This window comes from Pholcus phalangioides, unplaced genomic scaffold, assembly GCF_987345545.1.
Source record: "Pholcus phalangioides strain wild (caught in Gottingen) unplaced genomic scaffold, Ppha-v1.0 ptg000028l_1, whole genome shotgun sequence".
In the NCBI taxonomy this organism is placed as follows: domain Eukaryota; kingdom Metazoa; phylum Arthropoda; class Arachnida; order Araneae; family Pholcidae; genus Pholcus; species Pholcus phalangioides.
In genome coordinates this window covers 2,295,353-2,316,417 of record NW_028301618.1, presented here as the reverse complement: position 1 = coordinate 2,316,417, position 21,065 = coordinate 2,295,353, and the positions used below count along the sequence as shown (strand labels likewise).

Genomic DNA, 21,065 nt, shown 5'->3' with positions numbered 1-21,065 from the left:
CACATTACCCCAAGGGATTGGGCCACGCTGGAATTTGCTGACTGAAACGCTTTCGGTTAACCAATGTTTATCGGTATTCAGATACTGGATGCTCTACTGTATTGCCTTAATGTAATGAGCGCTAATTCTAGGAATTTTTTAGGAGAAATGCTAAGAAAAACAAATAAAAAGCAATGAAAAATGTGTTATGACAGAGGTCGACTATTTAAATTCTTAACTGAAAAATAACTTTCAAGGAATCGTATTTTTCAGGTCCTTGCATAACATGAAACTTCAAAAGGAACTGAAGGAGCTCAGGGAGTTCACCATGTATGAGAAAGAAGCATCTCGAGCTATGGATGAACCACAAGAATCCTTGGACACTAAGGTTTGGTGACATTTTAAAAATATTTGATGAAATATTTTAAAAATATTTGATGAAATATTTTAAAAATATTAATGACACATTAAAAATATTTTATTTCTTTTGAATTAATTTTCGTGGAGATGCATTTAATTTATTTCTCATTTCATGTGAATCTTGTCAACCTATATTTTATAAAAGAATGAATTCATTATCTTGTACATCGCATATGAGACTATCCTGTTAAAACTTGATTTAATAGTAGTCTCTTACAAAGGTTTTTAACAGCTGGCTAATGCGAAGCTGTATTTTGGAAAGAGAAAATTCAACTGCCCTTGCGGGGAGTCAAACTCTCCTCTCACTTTCTGGGTGAGCGCCCTAGACCATTAGACTACAAAGGCAATGAATATCTCAATCTTTCCTTGGAGCTAGAGTGGTCTAGGGTGCTAACCCAGGATGTGGGTTCGATTTCCCGCAAGAGCAGTTGAATTTTCTCTCTTTCCAAAATATATCTTCACAATTAGCCAGCTGTTAAAAACCTTTGTATGGATAGCGGAGAGTGACATCATCCTCAGATCCTGAATTAGTCTCTTGCGTAAGGTTCTTCTCTCTCGTAAGGTTTTATGATAAATATTGAAATAGAGTTTAAATTTTTATCAGAAGACATTTTATTGTGTTTCATTATCTGATTGATGCTACGTAATTATTATTATTATTTTTGTTAAATTGAGTTAGATTCAAAGCAATAATTGAAAAGAATTTCTTAACATTTATAGGAATTACATCGACGCTGTCAAGATTTGGAAAGCAGACTCAGAAAAGCAGAAGAAGAGAACTCAGAGTTATCAAAGATGAGAGAGCTGGGAAAACAAAATTTTTGCTCCGATGTCAGTCCTTGCTTCGTCGAAACCACAAAATTAATTAAAGATTCAATCGAGGAAGTTTCAGTATTTGGATCTGTTAGTTCATGTAGAACATCAATATCTGAGAACTTTGTCGAAAGTCCAACCACACATGAGGAATCCGATTTGGTTGATTGCAGTGACAAACCAGTTTTTAGTTTGTTGGAAAAAGAAATCGATGAGTTGAATGCGTTGATGCAAGAGAACTTTGCATTTGTTGACACCATTCTTTTGAAATCAGAAGAAATCCAATGTGATGACATTGATGAAAAAAACGTAGAGAATTCTGAGTCTCTTGAGAAATGTTCTGCTTTGTGTGAGCACAAAAAGTCTGAGCTTGAACACACTATTCAAGTGAATAAGATCAGGCTTAGTAGCCTTGAGGAAGAAGTTAACTCTTTGCGGGCCAGATGCAAAGAGACAGAGGCAAATCTCGATCAAGCCACCATATGCATTGAGGATTTGGGTAACAGGCTATTGAAAAGAGAAGACGAATACCGTGATTTGTGCATCAGATTCAACAAAACTTGCGGATCATATTCAGTCGCTGTAGATTGTGCTGAAACTTTCAAGATGAAAGCTGAACAAGCTTTTAAGCTCCTAGCTGTGCAACAGCAACAGCTTGATTCATTCAATGAAGTTACAAATAAGTATGAACTGAAGATATCAAAGCTTCAAGAAGATGTGGCTCTCATATCTGGTTATGACATCGCACAGATAGATCTTCTGAAGTCTGACAAGAAACAGTATGAGGAAGTGGTTAATGCGATGAAGAGTCACAAGGAGGCTCTGGAGAGTGAAAACGAAGAACTGAAGGCAAAAATTTCCAGTTTCAACGATGAGCACCGCAGAAAACTGTCTGAACTTGCTTCTGAAATGACCATTCAGTTGCAGAGTTCGAGTCTAGAGATAAAGAAGCTGCATGAGGAACAGGTTGCTGCCATTGAAGTAAGTTATGAAAACAAGTACAACGTTGAACTGCTTGCCCTGAAGACAAAACATAAGCAGGAAGTTGATGAAATCATTCGAAATCAAGCGCTTGAAAAACTCAAGATTGAGGAATCTGCCGCTCGCTTGAGTGATAACTATGAGAGTGAAATTCTAAAAGTGATATCTAGCCTTAAAGAAGCCCTAGATAAAAAGTGCAAGGAGTGTGAATCTTTGCAGCTCAAACTGCAGCTGATAAATGATGCTAGATCTCGGGATTCTAATAAAAGAGCACTGGAAAAAGACTTGCAGAACCAAGTACGAATTCAGCAAGATACAATTTCAAATTTGACTGAACAGTGTTCAGAACTAACTCAGAAACGTCAAGGATATGAATTGCAGTCTCATTTGCAGATTGAAAATTTGAGATTTGAAATAAAGATGTTGAAAGAACAAGAAAAGTCCAAGGTGTCCGAGATGAATAGTGCCATGGAGAAATTGGATACTCTTCTGGCAGATGAACGGAAAAAACTTGAAGTTGCTGAACAGCGGTATCGTGCCACGCGAGAAAAACTTGAGGAACATAAGAAAGAATTTGAGGAAAAGATAAAATATCTGCGCGAGCAATATAAACAGTCTTCCAAAGAGGAAGTTCACGAAATGTTGAAAGAATCTACAGCGAAAATATCGTTATTGTCTGGTTACATCAAGGAAAAAGAAGAAGCTCTCTGTCTGGAAGTTTCTAAAGTTACTGAACTACAACACATTCTTGCAGATTCTGAAACGAAATATTCTCAACTAAAAACAGATTACCACAGCGCTTTGCAAAAAATCGAAGAACTGGAGAAAAACATAAAACTGCGGAATGTAGATGGGAAAGAAAATTTATCAATACAATCAATGACTGGATCGGAAAAAACATCTTGCTTAAATCCAAGAAATGGCATGTCACGTTCTCCAAAAAAGAAGGTAACTCTCTTATTACTGATTCTATTCTCGTTCATAATTATTTAAGGCAGGCTTGATAATCCCTCTTGCCATAGCAAATAAAAAAACGTATTGGTTCCCAAAACTTTCCATATGTGATTATCAAAATGAGGTTCTTAGGATAATAAATGGGTGGATAATAAATAGGATAATAAATTAGCCTGGGTGTCTCGCGGTTTCTCCAGGATAATAAATGCTGAAGTTTATACATTGTTTTATTAGTTGGTATGCAAGGAGTTTAAAAAAACAAACTAACGGTTTTTTAATCATCTTTCTCAGAAAATAAATATGCTTTTCTCATATCTAAAAAAATTTGGTTAGTGCTAAAACTCTTTTTTTTTTTTTTTTTACTTGTCATGCCCTAATTTGAAGTCTTTTAGTTGCCTAACAGCTAGCATCGTGGGAAACAGTTTCTGTCAGCTCACTATCTGCACATCAAGGAGCTCTGTAAATACATCCAACATCCATTCAAACTGTTCTATAGGTACAGAGACACCACAACATTTGCTTTGAGGGCTTCAAGAACCTGGGTCATTCCAGTTATGCCTAAATCTGTTGCAAGATAAGATCTTTTCAATTATCTATCTAATTTGATGGAGCTGTGAATCATCCTAAAAAGACTCTCTGTAATATAATAAAGTTTAAATATCACTGGTGACCATAGGAGTATGCAGAATTTTCTCGGAGGGGGGGGGGAAAGAGGGGTTTACATTTTTTCCTGCAAAATAACACTATAATCTCGGCTTGGGGGGGGGGGTTCGTGTTCTAACCTCCCCTTCAGGTACGCCAATGAGAGTGATTGAAAAAGTGATGGAACTGGTCAGTGAGTTACCAAAAAGGGGGGGGGGGGACCTAGAGATTGAGGAACGATGTTGCTGAGCAACTGAAAAAAACGATTTAGAGCAGTGGTTTTTAACTTTTAAAATCTTGCCTGGTTGATTCTTTTTCTTTTTTTGTGTGGAATGCCCATAAATAAACGCGACTAATGGAAAATTTATGGTAAAAAAATAAAATGATAAATTACTCATGGCCGGTTTCACAGATGACAGTGCCCGGTACCGGATCACAGTACGGCGGTCAAGAAGCACTGATTTAGAGTGTACAAGTATGCGAGCGACCAAAACAGTGTGAAAACAAGTGAATGATAAAAAGAGTGTCCTTGAGAGCAAAGAGCCATGGCAGTGAGTGACCAAATAAATGAACAAGAAAGTCTTCAAGCACGAGTTAGAGACAGAGACATATTTACTAGGAGGGGAGGGGGGAGATGGATAAGCGGGCTGTAGCCTAATGTGGCAAATTTGAAAAATATGAAATCAAGAAAATTGGGCAAAAATGAAAAAATTGAGGCAAAATTTATGTAGCCCATATATAGGCAACAAAACCATAAATCTGACTTATAGCACAAGTGTTCAATCAGCGGCGTAGCTTTTAATTCATTTCCAGTCTGTAACTGGGGTCTTGCCATTGCTTCTCGCAATTGGCACCACCTATACTTCATAATGGCTTTCTAGTTGAAAACACATTGAGACAGAAAATTAATTTCGCTTTTCTGCCTCCATGTACAATGTTGGCATGACGAAGTATGAAGGGCATTTCACTATTTTCATGTTTTTCTTGTAGTTTCTTGTTTCGGTACCATAGGCGTACGCAGAATTTTCTCGAGAAGGGGGTTTCAGATTTTTTTCCTTCTGAGGGTTGTTTACTTTTTTCCTGCAAAATAACTCTATAATCTTAGCTCAAGGGCGGGGGGGGGGGGGTTAGAACCCCAAAACCCCCTTTGCGTACACCAATGCTGGTGATGCATAATTCTCAATGACTTCTGTAATGTTCTGTATGCACTATGTTCCTCTCGCATTTCAAAACAAAACAGTGCATGTACCATCACAAACTGACAGAAAAGTTGGAAAAAAAAAAAGATTAAAGTATTTTAACATGTATAAGAAACCTTCCTTTTGCCAAAAATTGAGTCCCAAACAAAAGTTTTTTCACACACATGGATAGTATTATAGATATTAACAAATCACTCAATTCCTCAAAACTCAAATCTTCATAACTTGTAATACTGTAAGCCATTCGTCCGTCAAGCAACAGCTCTCAGAAATCGACTGATAATGAACTAGTTGATGTAGTTGATTGTGATATATTAGATGAGCGTGATGAAGAATTTAATGGTTTCTATGATGTATAAAAATGTTTTTTATATATCCAGAGTTGCCAACTGCTATGGTTTGTCCGTATTTTCGACAGATGGCCACAATGAACTATAGAGCTATAGGAGACTCTCAATACTACGGAAATTGGTTTAAAAAAATCGGGTCTTTGAGTTTTTTGTTGTGTTTTACTAATTTTAATTATTTTTATAAAATTACGTCAATATTTACTGTAACGATGAAATTTCTTGTATACGCATATGAGAAAGTTTGAGGGAAGACAAACTTTGAGCTGATCTGTTTTGTCTGTGCACAGAAAGTCATCTGTACAGCCACATCTAAATCCATCACTCTACCAATACCTTTTAAGCAGAAAGCCTCCGCATGAAGCTCGTGACAACACTGAAGTTGTCCATTTCACCATTGCATATATTGTCATTGTGTATACTGCAAAAAAAGGTAAAGATTTTGCATACGTCGGCCTGCTTTATCCAATGGCTGCAGGTGAAATGGGCGACTTATTGAAAGTCAAAGCTTCATGCAATGGCTTTCTGCTATAGAAGGTACGGCTCTACTCAATGCCCAAACGCAAAAAATCTGTTTTCCATCAAAACCTCTCCATGCTGTGGGCTAAAAACAGGTTTTTGAATGGTTCAGCACAGCAGGTCCAGACCTGGCTTCATTTGCATAGTGCATGGTCGAGGTCACGGAACTTGTGTCGGAAAGAATGTTTTGTCTTAGGTACTGTAGGAGCTCTGATATGAGGAAAACTGGGAGGGGAGGTCTATTGTTTGCCAAACATCCATATGAACGGCTCACAAGGGCGTATGCAGGTTGGGATTACATTGAATATTCATGAATTATTAAAACACACTGTGACCTCAGAACATTGTTTCGGGAGATGGGGGGGGGGGGCATGTGGCCAGAGCCCTCTAGGTTCCAGTGCCACTGAGGTGCTTTATACAATAAACTTTGAATTAAAGTAAAAAAATTAAATTTTTGAGTGAATTTTTTTTTTTATTGTACTATGATTATATGTTGTCCTATGGGTAATAGGACAACCCATGGCAAAACTGAGCATTCATCACTACTGACGAGCTTTAAGCCAATGTTGGCATGTCTGTATATCTTAAAATAAAAAATCTCGTTGATGAAAACTGTCTTCCAAATTTTAAGCCCAAATCAGGGGGTTCCTTATACACGTTAAAATTCTGTACTTTAGGCCTATTTTTTGCAAAAAAAAAAAAAACCTTTTAAAAAATTCAGCTGTTACCATTTTTTTTCCTTTTTGATTTGACAAGCCCTTGCTAATGTCTGTCTCTCTCTCTCATCATCATCCTGGGATTCTAGTCTGAGGTACATTATTGATTCATAACTTCTAGAGATGTAAAATTCTCAAGAATAATCTTTCAGGGAATATTCTCTGGTAGGACTACTTTCATAAATTATTAGGGAATATTCTTATAGAACATAATAATTATTCTGAAGTTAATAATAGTCCTTCCAGAGAATATTCTTCAGTTACCGAAATCTTTCCAGAGAGTATTATCAAGAATATATGTAATAACATGTGTTATAATAAATAATCTCAATAAATAACTTGGGAATAATTATTTTTGATGAGAATATATTCTCTAGTAATTTATAATAGTAGTCCTCCGTCAAGAAGATGGGAATATTGAAGTTTGTAGACCACAGTATTAAAGTTTGAAAGCAAGAAAATTGAACCAACAGGGCTGAATTGCACAACTTTTAAAGAAATGTGAGTGATACCGAATTTAAATGTATGTGTGCATTGAAGAAAACAATTCTGTATCTTAGAATGAAGGTGATTATATAAGAATAGCTTCCTTTATATCAATCAACTTTAATTTAATAACTATTGTTGTGAACTTATTTCTGAAAATTTATCTAATTTTAAAATAATTTAAGGTTTTAATCTAAGGTTTATAAAATCTTTATAACCAAACTTTTAAAACCTCTCATCATGACCTGGAGAATATTCTCGAACTAAAGTTGTCATTAGGGGGTGATTATAGCAAAAATTGTTTTGTTGTAAATGTTTCAGACAATGAAAACTGATTTATATTTCACAAAAAAAATTAAATTACTTAAAAGAAAAATGAATATTCGTGATTATTCTCTAATTTTTACATCCAGGAGAATATTCTCACCTCACATCTCTAATTATTTCTTTACCTTCTTCAAGTTAAAAAACAATGTTTTAATCTCTGATAGCTATTTTTTTTCTTTGCAGGATCAGATTGCAAGAAGCAAAGGGTCACAAACTGCTGGCATTTCAGTGGAATCATTTGAACTACGCCAGAGGTAGGTTTTTTAGTCAAAATTTATTAGTTCTATATGTGCTCTATATAAACTGATATTTCACACCTTTTCAAATCTTAGCTGACTGAGAAAATATGACAGTGCCTACCATGGGGTTTTTTTAAACATTTTGTAACAGTGACCAAAAATCAACAATGGAATATTCTTTGCAAACCGTGGATCTATTTCGAATTTAAATGCAGTTAAATATTCTTTATGAACAGAGTGTTTGTCATTCGAAATTAGTGGAACCAGTTGCGTAATAAATGAATTTGTACTATCCATCTCAGGAGCTCCTGCGACTCAAGTTTGGACCCACAACCCATAACATTGAAAATCCCTTAACCATGAGAATGATTTTATTATCTTTTCTATTACCTTTCCATACATGTGCAGATACAGGCTTTCTAAAAGGGGAGGGGGTAGGAGGGAAATTGCCCACCCACCCCCCTCTGTCCTTTCAACCTATGCCAATAATACAATTTTTGTTGTGAATGAGGGGAAGACAATCCCCCCTTGCCCGAGTTTGTGGGAAGTGTTAAAAGTCTCCAGTCACGAAGAAATGTTTAGTAAGAATATTGTGGGGAAAAGAGGTGCAGTCCAGGGTAATTATGTAAACCAGAATGTGTGTTTCTCTGGTATATGGGCTTGTTGTAGCACATGCATATATCACTAGATGCCTACACCTTATGCATCGATCGTCAAACAAAGTTGTGTGCCATGTGATATACAGTGAAAATCCTATAAAATGATACCATCTATGACAATCTCCAAAATAAAAGTTGCTATCTCATTGTAAAAATTTTAAATAAATAATTATATTCATTACAGTGCTGTCTCAATCCAATGATACATTTCTCCAGTTCCCATTATATAGGGGTTTCACTGTGTATATTTTTTAAACACCTCTCACTGGGGGTTCACAAATTTCTGCAATCGCTTGATGTGAGAATTATTAAAGTTGTTGATTTGTTAAGTGTATACTGACGTTCCTGCCAACAGATTTTACACGAGGAATTGCAAATGAAGAGAGTTGTTGCAAAATTTGCCTTTCAGGCAATAATGAGTGGATTCTCATGGCTAGAATCAAAAGAACACTTGCTGCAACTCTTTTCAATTGTAATTTCTTGCTCTAAATTTATTGGCAGAAACTCATGGACACGTTAAACAAACTAACAAGCCCCTCAGTTGTTTTTTTGACAGTCTTCTGAGATGTAACTGGCAAGTTTTTGCAATATTTTCACTTATTTGGAAATTTGAGAGTCATCCTGAACAAATTTGGTCTGCAAAAGAAAATTCACCGGTTCAGAAGTGGGAAACCACTCGTAAATTTGTTTACTTTCCTCAAGCATTATAATTGTTTTCCACAATTCTCTCACGAAACTTTCCGGAATTATACCAGCATTCATTAGAAATTCTCCAAAAGAACCTTTACAAGGTTCATATTCAGTTTTCTTAGCCCAAGATATGAACTATAGACTTTTTTCTGGAAATTTATGCCGAGGTGAACTCGCACAGCTGGTAGACTTTTCTTTCTGAGTTCACCTCAGCGTAAATATTCAAAAAAAGAAGTCTTTCCTTTATATTAGGAGCTGTTGTAAATTTTGGATTATGACTCCTTAGTCCTCTATAATCGTGAAAGCCTACATTCTCTTATTAAGAAATTTTCTGTGTTGTTTGTATGTACAATATTATACTTTGTTTAGGGTTAAGAAGTTGGAAGAGAACAATGCGTTTCTGGAGAATAAATTGTCCATTACCAAAAACGAGTTGAGAAGAATGCAAGATCTTTTTGATGAGTCGAAAGGTTTGTAATATTCATCTTTGTAATTTCATGCTTGTCTGTATAAACACAGGCGAACTTGGCTAATTCAAATTTTTAGATGGCTTAAGTTTTAAGTATTAACCTTGAGTTTTCCCATTAAGTTTAATGTTGAAATTACCGTGTAATTTGATTTTTTTTCCCCTTGATGTTTGGATAATTCGAAGTTTAGAAAAATGTCTCTTTTCTTAGAATTTGTGGCTATCTTTTGATCGTCCTTTGTTTTATTCTATGGTTTATTGATCTTATCCTGAATATGACATTTAACCAACATGGAAAAAATAACAATGAACAAAATCTAAACATTTTTTGTTGTAGTTCTAAGTAAGATGCAATGTTTTGGTTACCTGTTCCACACATTATATTTGTCTTTTGGTGGGCAGCTGGAGAAGTTTGTGGGGTTTTGGATGACTTCATTAGCACCTGCCAATTGCAGATGCTGCTACTTCAGAAACACAAACGTTTGTGTGTAGGTTCATGGCATTTATTTTCTTCTTAGACTCACATTGCTTAAATCCCAGTTATAAATTTATTAATAAATTAATAAATTTATTGGAGAATCACGTTGTGATTTGGGATATCAGTGTATCATACTTCATACTTATGGTTCGCCATTTTGCCATACTCGAATCTTTCATATAGGTAAGAAATTATTATTTTCTTAAGCTTCGATGGCTTTGACTTTTTTTTGTTTAGCAGTGACCACATGCAGTAAAACCTGGGTGCATAAAATCTCTGGCTCGTCATCTATATTTTATCCATGAATTCTTTTGTGGGCTATATTCTTCAGTGAAACCCCTCTTCTACGCTCAAATAATAATACAGTGAAACCCCTCTTCTACGCTCAAATAATAATACAGTGAAACCCCTCTTCTACGCTCAAATAATAATACAGTGAAACCCCTCTTCTACGCTCAAATAATAATACAGTGAAACCTGTCTAAGACGGACATTGTATGAGGCAGAAACCTGTTTAATCAGAATATAGTCTGTTCAGTGATTAGTGTTTTGATTTGCACCTTCATAAAATGGAAATCTCTGTCTAAAACAGAATATTATTTCAGTCTCTTGACGTTCTGTTTTCATACAGGTTTCACTGCATATATATTTTTTAAATTCCCCTGTAACAGTTTTCTTAGACAATTTTGTTTTTCCCTGCCCATAAGAGGGGTTTTTCTGTACTTCTTTATAGGCCGAATATCAATGATAAAATTTTTTTCTTTCGAACCGTGCACAACTCCACTATATCACCATAGGTAATTTTATATCTAACAAATTGCACCAGAGAAGTGTATTCGTACCTAAAGCCGGGTTTTCTTAGAAATAGGTTTCTTGCGCCACGTGAACCGAATTAGACCATTTGGCGCCGGCAGAAACGTGTTACATAATCACGCTACGCATTTGTATTTTCCTAGCATGGCGCATCAGATATAAATGCGGCTATATTATAGTACATGGCCTTGGCATCAGCTACTCTGTCATCTGCATGCTCCAGTTTGAAGGGAAGGAAAAGAAAACACACAAGAGTGAAGAGAATATCGGCAAAACCGCGCCACACAACACATTTGACTCCTCCAGAAGCAGTTGGCCAATCACGCCTGATGTGAAGCGCTGTCGTCAGGCGTATTGCGCTCTGTAGGAAAACAGTCATGCTGCTTTTCTTACTGGTAAGTGGATGGCGTGTCGCGCTGGGCGAATCACGTTGCGCGTGGCACAGGAAACCTGCTCCTAGGAAAACCCGGCTTAACAGTCTGAGTGCATATCTAGTGCTATGTGTGAATTTTAGTGCCACCATATCTATAATTTTTTACTTTTCAAACTATGAGTAAAGTCACCAAATGAAACCAACAAAAAACAAATGGAGGAAAAACCATAAAATTCAAAACAATAATAGGTGTCGTTCATCTTCAGCGGATAAATGTAACTACTCATGCTGACTGAGGATCCCACTTGGGTTATTTGCAAAATTTTCACTCCTGGCTGCTCAACAGAAAAATTTTCGAACGTGTTAGGAATTTCATGATTTTTCCTTTATTTGTCTTTTTTTGTTGGTTTCTTTGTGTGTTTATATCAGACAAAGATTATTTACTTTTCTATGAATGAAGTTCCCCTACAGAGGGGGTTATATTACCCACTTTAGGAACAAAAGGAGGGTATAATATGGAATCCTATGGGTTTCTGAGTGGGTGATCAGAAAAAAAACATTGCTTAAGAAGAGAGCGGTGCAACGGAAAAGTTCATGAAGGTATTCAGGGTATCTATTGTAAGTTATTTTCAGGGAATGCAGTTTCTATCTTCCATTGTCTATCAACTGACTGCCTAATCTATTTCATTGACAAGTATGATGTTCAAATTTGGAATGGACTATGGCAAAATAAAATCTCTCTTCCTTCACCTTAGTCATCATCTTGCATATTTATCGATTTCCAATACCTCAAACTGCAATTACACAATTAAAAATTTATTTCCAGTGGAACCAAAGCAAGTTTCAGCAAATCCGATCAACAGAGACATACTCGTTGCAGGAAGTGGAGCTGTCAACGCCTATTGTATAGAGGCTATCACTCGCAGCAAAGACAGGCGCATCAGAAAATTGGAGATGGAGCTCGAGAAACACAAGAAATTGCTGTCCCAATCAAAACGAGACAGGTAAAATGTCTCAAGTTACGTCTATTACTGATATCCATGAATGCTCTTGTTTTTTTTTAAGGGAATTTTCACCAGAATCGAACATGATATAATTGTTTTTCGTTTTCTTAACAGTCTTGAAAAGATGAGAACCAAATCAGTACCGTTCCATGAAAACAAGGACACTAAGGAAAACAGCAAGGAACCGAAAATGATGGTGAAGCCAACCTTCTACAGTAAAGAAGGAGCTAAAGTCGACTATCGTAATTTCCATTTTTATGTTATTAATTATTATTATTTTTAATTTTTAGATATTGATTTCCTGTGTATAATCTGCAGTGGTTGTGTGCATCAATCTTTGAATTTGTTTTATGCAAATTATCCCAGTGTGTGTGCACTATGCATTGAAGAGCAATCAAATTATAGATATGGCTGGGTATACAAAGGCTTTATACAGGGTGGGAAAAAAATCAGTAGAAGCTTTAAAAATGAATAAAAATCGGAAAAATAAGCAAAATAAAAAATGGTTTGCAAGGTTAGCATCGCTAGGTCACTGGAATTTCTTTAAGACAGGGAAAGAGTTTTTAAAAAACAGCCGATAGGTGGTACTGTGTGTGATGTACACAAGTCAAAGAAAAGTGTATAGATCTGGTCCATCCAATCTGTCGGAACTAAAAGATGCACTCCACCAAGAAGTGTCATGTATACATCTGGACCTGCTGCACTCTGCCGTAGCTGGATTTGTGACTCATCTTCAACGTGTTTTCCCCTGTGGTGGTAGTCACGTTTAACGCATTCTGCTGTATTAAATTATTTGAAGACATTCTGCTCTTTATTTGCGTATATTTTCTTTGACTTGTGTACATTAGCGCCACCTATATGCTGCTTTTTAAGTTTTATTTTCCTGTCAAAAAAATTGTGACCTAAGCGATGCTAACCCTGCAAACCGTTTTTTGAGGTAAGATCGGAGCATCTAAGTGTATTTGATCTTGGCCAAACTTTGTCAGGTCTGGCGTATGGGTCACTCCATCTCAGAACTCGTGCATGGGTTTTTTACATGCCATAGTGTCAAGGGTCTATTGTGAGTACATACATTCTAGTCAGGGTCAACTGCCTTGAACAATAGGGTGTGAATAAGCAAGGTCAACATTGGTGAGCTTGCATTGTAACAGCAGATAGACAAGCCACAGTGCAACAAAGTATGGCTATTTAACGCTGGTGCACAAAAACCTGTAAGCAGCCACGCCATCTAGAGTCATTTCCTTGTTATGGGGCACAAAAGCCATCGTCCCATGAGAGTACCTCTGCTGACTGCACGTCACAAGGCTAAACAATCAGCCTGGACACAGGAACATCACCATTGGACCCTAGAAATATGGGAAAAGGTTGCTTGGACAGACAAGTAGAGATTTGGTACATGCTAAAGGCAGCATATGAGCACTGTGTTAACTTCATGAAGGAATAGATCACTCAAGCCAGCAGTGTGCCCAGTGGAGGTGTTTTTCTCGTCTGGGGATTTACGTGGATTGAAATCTGGCCTCTGGTGCTTGTGATATCAAAAATATTCTTGAGGATCGTGTACTACTATTTATGCAGCTGCAGCATCCTATCGGGGACCCATTCTTCAACAAGACAATGCACCATGTCATCGCTCCTGCATTGTATCAAATTGATTGGCGGAATGCTCCACGGACGTTAACTTTACTTTCTAGCCAGGTAGGTCCCGGACCTCAGTCTAATCTAGCTTATTTGGTACACCTTCAACAAAGGGCACATTCAGGCTATTTATACCCTCCACAAAAAAATCTGTGAACTGTGAAAGACTTTTTGGAGAAGTAATGAATTCGTGTGTAGCCCGGACTCTTCAGGTGCTTTGTCAAGTCCATGCCAAAATTAATCGCTTCTGTCATCAGGTCAGGGCAAAAGGTAATGCTGCACAATACTAGGCAGTTATCTCTAATTCGACTGCTCTTCAGTGTAATTTTCCCCTCTACATAAAATACAGCACATACTTGTCTTGTGCATGGAATAGCAATATACCATCTCTGCACATATGGCGTATCTTGTGATTTTCTGAGCAGAAGCATTTTCACCGTGCAGAAGTGAGCGTTCCCGCAGCTTAGGGAGTGAGGGAACAGTGGTGTGTAGTAAATTTCATTTTAGGAAAATAACTTCCATAGCGTAACATTAGACATTTAACATTGGGTAGCGTAAACATTAGAAAGATGTGATTCATTCGCTAAAGACAAATGTGGTATATGGAACTTTTGGTACCTCTTGAAAAATGGTTTAATCAGTGGCGCCACCTTGAAACAAAGTATTTGGAAATGGCAGCTTAACTGGATTTGATTCAGTTAGTTCAAGCAGCATGCACAACAAGAATGTTATCTACAGCTGATTTTGATAGAATCGTCTTTTCAGATGAAAGTATTGCCAAAAAATTCCAAAAATTGCACTTTGTTTTCATTCGCCGCCCTGATTTTGTTTTCTTCTTCTCCGTGATTTCATAAAGTAACTATATAAATATTTAAATTTTTCTTTTCAGCGCAACTGCCTCATATTGGGACTGATGACAGAGGCTTAAAGAATCGTGTTGACGTTTCAGAATGCAAACAACAATGAAGTGAGCGAGTCATGCAGTGAAAGTGTATGTTTCTGAAACGAAGTTCGCCATTCATTCATTAATTCCATATATTTTTTTAGAACACACATTTTTGCGAGAACACCGATTTTTTTTAAGTTTTGTTTATGTGTTATTTTTATACCTCCCGATATATGAATATACATTTGTATGTGCGTTCAAAATGATTAAATATTTATTTACATGTCCATTCGGCTTTGGTTCTCAAGTTGTATTCCACGTCGTCTTGTGTGTACTGTCAACTCATGTCAGGGACGTGTTTAGTTGATTATTGATGTATGTCTTGAATCAGTTCTTTATTAGACTATTCTGGGGAGCTGCAGGCGGCAAAAGTTTCAGAACCACTGCTGTACAGCAGAGCTTAAAAAACCCCAGGCATCGAGTCGACTAAGAAATTTATATATTGGTGCATAATATCTTGTCTGAGTGATTACTAGCTTGAGCAAAAAAAAAAGTTTGGTCAATTGCTAGATTTGCAGCTGAAGATGTTGTGTCTTCACTTAGGCATGGATCCAGAGATAAAGGGAGGAGAGATAGAAATGATGCCTTTTCCCCAAGAGCCGAATAATAAGGAATGTCTGTGCCATAAAATATAGGATAATCCACAATGCACCTACACAATAAATTGCTTCTTTGACACATCACCCTGGATATGGGCCTGCTCAAAGAACACTCATAAGGGGCTCCAAAAATTCATATCTGCATGGGGCCCGAAGTTATCAGAAACAGGCCTGGGGCCTCATTAGTAATACAGGGTGTCAGAGAAAGATCTTTATTATTCTAAACATTAATATAACAAAAATGTGAAATGAAATGCAATTTGCGACAAAAGAATGAAGAAGTGTAATGGTTTTTTTAATGTCAATTACCTGAGGTAGATGGCAGTAGTTGCTCGACTGCTGTGATAAGAGACGAAAATTAAGACCACACAGGAGAAAGCGCAGTGTGTATGGAAACGAGATCACCGAAAACCATACAAAGTAAGTTACGCCTGATGTACCATAGGAATCCACCAAATATGTCTTCGATTTATGTGGGGATGCAGAAGTTTAAAGACACAGGAAATGTTGAATATATGAATTTCTCACCAAGTGTTTTTTTAACATTTGCGGTTTAACAGCAAGAATTGCTAATTGTATCCTTTCCTTTAAAATGGAACTATCAGAAACAGGTGTTTGATAAACAATGCCTTTAACATAACCCCACAAAAAGAAATCCAGTAGTGTTATGTCAACCAATCGTGGAGGCCAAGGTATTGACCCTCCATGACCAATCCATCGTTGAATCCATCAAGTAATTCACGACAGTACATGCCCAGTGAGGTAGAGCACCCTCCTGCTGAAATAAAACATTTGGCTGTAAATGCTTCAATTGTGGAATTGCATACAGCTCAAGAAGAGATCCAGATACACATCACTGTTAATCGTCTTCTCCACAAAGAAGAATGGGCCAATTACAGCGTCGTGTAAAAGACCACATCAAACATTACATTTGGGGGCTATCTCGTTCATGTTTGACTGAAATGCGTCTCTGACAGAAAAAGAGATTCGCTCGACACTTTCTTCCAATGTCGATAGTGGGCAGCAATTTTTCTCATGCTCAACATTTCCTGCATCTTTGAACTTCTGCATCCATGCATGAATTGAAGGAATACTTGATGAATTTCTATGGTACATCAGACAAAACTTTCTTTATACGGTTTTCTGTGATTTTGTTTCCACTAACCACAATACACACTATGCTTTTTCCTGGGCGGTTCCCATTTTTGCTTCTTATTACAGCTGCCGAGCAACTAGCACTGTCTACCTCAGGCAATTGATACTAAAAAACTTCGATTTCTTCATTCTTTTGCTTCAAACTGTATTTCATTTCAGCTTTTCATATTTTTGTTATTAATGTTTGGAATAATAAAGATCTATCTCGCACACCCTGTATTATCATGATATTACACTCATGTCCATAAATTAAGGATAATGCCAGCTCCGGCAAATAAAGGTTCAGAAACAAAACAAACGTTACTTATTCATAAAGCCCATTTATTAAACAAAAGATAAAGAACCAAAACGATGGTGTATGTATGATACCATTCATAAAAACTACGATTTTTGCTCCCTGGAACAATTGTAAAAAATATCTCCTTTACAAAAACTTACTATTACATGGTTGGTATGATGGTTAATACATTGTATGTCTCCCATGCGATGAAATACAGTCCATACAACGCCTAGGCATGCTGAGTATGAAATTATCGATCTGATCTTGGGGATGATCACTCCACTCAGCAAGCAATGCTTTCCAAAGTTCCGGTACACACGTAGGAGGTGGTTGACGGGCTGCAACTCGTCGGCCAACATGTCCCACACATGCTCTATCGGATTCAAGTCAGGTGAGAATGCTGGCCATTCCATACGGGTTATATCCTCAGATTCAAGGCATTCGTTTACGATGTTTGCTCAGTGAGGACAGGCGTTGTCATCCATAAACACAAATTCTGCACCCACGGCACTTCTAAACAAACGTACATGTTGTTCCAGAATAATGTCCCGATAAATTTGGGCTTTCATGGTTCCGGTTTGAACATGCAGATCTGTTCTGGAACCCAGTATAATTCCACCCCAAACGAGCAATGCTGCACCACCGTAACGGTGTCGTTCAATGATGTTGTCTTGGTGGTAACGGGTACCTGGCATTCTCCATATGAAAGTCCGACGTGAATCAGACTGCAAGCTAAACCTGGACTCGTCGGAAAACATCACACAAGCCCACTGTGACGATGTCCACATTGTATGTTCTCCACTCCAGGCTAATCGCGGCCGACAGTGAGTTGCCGTGAGCAGAACACATCTGACAGGCCTGCAAGCATATAGACCAATATCTCCCAAACGTCTATACATGGTATGCCTTGAAACTGTGGTACCCGTGGCTGCAGATAGCTGACAAGACAGGTCGGATGCTGCGCTCCGTCTGCTTTTGGCAGTTACTGCCAAATACTGATCTTCATTCGGCGTTGTAACTCGGGGGTGACCTGTACTGCAACGTCTACTGACATTTCCGTTATCTTGGAATCGTTGCCAAAGCCTAGAGATGACACTTTGGGCAATTCCATGTTCCTCGGATACTTCCATCTGAGTAAGCCCACATTCCAGGCGGCCGATAATTCTACCACGTAAAAAATCATCCACATGCGTCCCCTGTGTCATAACTATTCGCTTATGGCACTGAGCGCCTTACAGAACTCTTGTGAACAATTTCACTTCTTTGCCACCATTCCTTATATACCTCCCTCTTACACTCTCATCAATGTGACGTACTATCAGCATCATCTGGTGGCTTCCTGAAATTTGCATATCATTCTTGCAGATGTGTGTGATAATTCTATAGGTGAAATTTTTACTTTAGATTTTGATTTCCGTGTGATTCTGAATTATCCTTAATTTATGGACATGAGTGTAGTTGTTGGTTTCACGGTACATCAAATTGGTTTACAAAAATTTTGCCTGCCCTGACCGAGTGTTTTAGTGGTCAAGTCAGTGAATAAGTGCATGACAATATGTGACCATATGAGATACTAAGTGAGTGTGGTCACTAACTTGATCACTAATATGTTGAGGCACTTGGTCACTCATTGACTTACTCATACGGTCACTTAGTCAATTACATACTCACTTTGTCACATACATTCAGGGCAAGCGAAACTTACCATGAGGTAAAATGTCGGAGACGAAATTTATGGATCCCCAAACAAATCAGGTGTTTTAAAAAAAGTAGCCAAACGGTTTAATCAGTGTTCTAGGAATTCATGTACTGTCTTGTTTGTGTAGGGACACGTCAAGATGTACCGCAATCAAATAAATTCACATAATTTGCACAGTCTCAGTGAATCATTTACTTTTTAATGTGCTACCAGTACTATCCGAAAAAATAATTTTGAAGAGTAAGTTAACTACTACTCTTCAAAATTATGAGGGGAGTATTTTTAAGCGAAACAAGTTTTTTTTTTATTGGTGAAAAATAACTCTTATTAAAAAGATTACCTAAAACTTGGAGTATTTTCACTCTTCAATGAAATTTAGAGTGGAAATCAAATTTTGGTGCATGAATCAAGCATCTAGATGTGTAGTGGTAAACATGGAAAATTCACATATTACAACATAATTTGACTACATTTGTTTCTATTCACTATTGCAGGGGTGCCATCCTGTTCCAATAGTGTATTTTCACACTTTTCTGTGCCAAATAGTGAATTTTGTCGCAGTATGCCCAGAATTTCGGAAAGGATGTCAAAAAATTTGTTCCTGCTATCTGCAAAACGATTCTTTCCAAGAAGAGCGTGTTTTGTTTCTCTGCACCACCTCCTTTAGTCGCACTATCCTGTGACCTTGAAAATATAGTGATCTCTGTTGGAAAGTAGTTTGACACATTGTAAAGTACTGTGTTGGAGAAAAAACTCGCGGGCTATAATAACCCATGTGCGCTTTTCACACTTTGTAAGCACTACAGAGATATTTTTTACATTTGAACGAAAACTTTCAAAAATATATTATTATATAATATTTATATAATATATAAATACTTATTTACCCTTCGCTGCTTTACCACGAGGCAGTTTTTTTTTAAAGTGCTACAAGCATGTCGAACTGATAATCCATCTGGTCTCTCATTGAAAGTTGCCGGAAGTCCAGAGAAAATTAGAAGGTAGATTTTTTTTAAATCAAATTTCCGAACTTTCCTGGCAAGTTCCCACACTCGACTTTGACCCTGAAAATCCGATTGGGATAATTGCGGCTCCCTCATCAGGCTTTCCATCATGAAACCTTAATAATAACCGCGATCGTACAGCTGAAGATGGTTTACAATGGTCTTTCAGCTTTAAAGCGAAAATGTGAGTCAGTTCCCGTTTTCAAAAAAGAAAAAAAAATGCCACTGCAAGCAACAGAAATTGCTAGTCGATCGGCATTACGTCAAATCCAGTCGTTTCATGAATAAACATTTTCATGCTCAGCCATTTTGTTCTTTCGGGGAATGAACATTCACTACTAAGAATATTGTTTACATTTTGAATTCGTATAAATATTTTCCTTGACTCTCTCGTTAAATGGCACTGGGCGATTTCCCGGTGCTTAAAGAACTGAATTTACATCAATATTAGATGTGTGACAAATATTTTTGTACTTAAGGCAATTGACATCGTTTCGTAATGGTTATTTTACTTGATCTGACCTCCTGTATTGGGAGTAAGAATGTTACTTCGTACCGCAGATTATGATATAGCTTAATTATTTTATACTTTGAGTATATGTATTGCACTGTGCATGTCAGGCAATAGATTCGTCCCACCATGCCACAGGCTGATTCCGTAAGCAGGTTGCACCCTATTTGTTGAACAAATTGGACCTCATATCCTTGGCATGTTGGGTGTATGAATATTATGACCATTTCATCCTCATTTACTGGCAAATTTTTGAGACATTTTATACATCTTTTGTACATTATTTTATTTTGAGAAATTTGGCACAAATAACCTTTTTTTTTTGAATAATTTTGAGAAAGGAATAGTTCTTTCCATTGCATGTGAAGGCTGTGCCTATTAAATCAGTGCCAGTGAAAGGAAACCTTGTTTCTCGCTTAACCCAAGACTAACTAGGCTGTGGCATTGCCCCAGGCACTGAGCTGAATAGGGGCCCCCAAAAATATTACATAATAAACAGCCCTTCCAAGAAAAAGTGTGCCCCAGGGCCCAAAAAAAAAACCACTATGGCCCTGGCTTAACCCTCCCCCCCCCCCCCCGACTGGCATGGTGGGGTCATTTCACTTATTCATCTTGCCACCCTTTGAGAAAGAAATGCATTTGTACCATCTTATTGTTTGAAAAACTTTTTTTTTTCCCCCTCGATATCATTAAATCAAAGTTTCCATGAGGTTAAAATGACCCCCTACTTCACCACTTGTGTAAGTCTTTTTGTCTGATGGCAGGAGTTCAGATTGCAATGCCGTCTCGCAAGAGCGCCAGTTTTCTCGATAACAGTTTCAAATTAATGGCGAGACATTGGATATCTGAGGTGAGCATGAGGATAGTGTTAGTGAATTGTAAGTAACATCAGTGTGATCAACATGTCAATGTTTACAAGTACTGTGTTTCTGACTTAATCGAATAAGACTAATTTTGGTGCTAAAAAACAGTAAATATTATTTTAATTGGCAAATTTTATTTTCTGATACATTTCAATCACATATATCTTCATTTTCTTAATCATGAAAGTTGCGTTCAAAAAATTTAATTTAAAAATTTTTCTCAAAAGTCACACATACCTCCATTTTTTTTCAAATGTGTGTCTTGAGA

General features: G+C 37.2%; 1 protein-coding gene across 1 annotated transcript in view; it reads left to right on the top strand.

Annotated features, from left to right (window-relative positions):
• Positions 1-14,915, top strand: part of LOC149067738 (uncharacterized) — a 35,733-nt gene extending 20,818 nt beyond the window's left edge. Inside the window, exons 17-23 of the mRNA XM_089252173.1 lie at positions 253-367; positions 1,120-3,141; positions 7,567-7,637; positions 9,341-9,441; positions 11,928-12,105; positions 12,220-12,347; positions 14,630-14,915. Coding sequence (XP_089108299.1) covers positions 253-367; positions 1,120-3,141; positions 7,567-7,637; positions 9,341-9,441; positions 11,928-12,105; positions 12,220-12,347; positions 14,630-14,706 — 2,692 coding nt within the window. The 3' untranslated portion in view covers positions 14,707-14,915. The remainder of the gene's footprint in view (positions 1-252; positions 368-1,119; positions 3,142-7,566; positions 7,638-9,340; positions 9,442-11,927; positions 12,106-12,219; positions 12,348-14,629) is intronic.
• Positions 14,916-21,065: the final 6,150 nt, after the last annotated feature.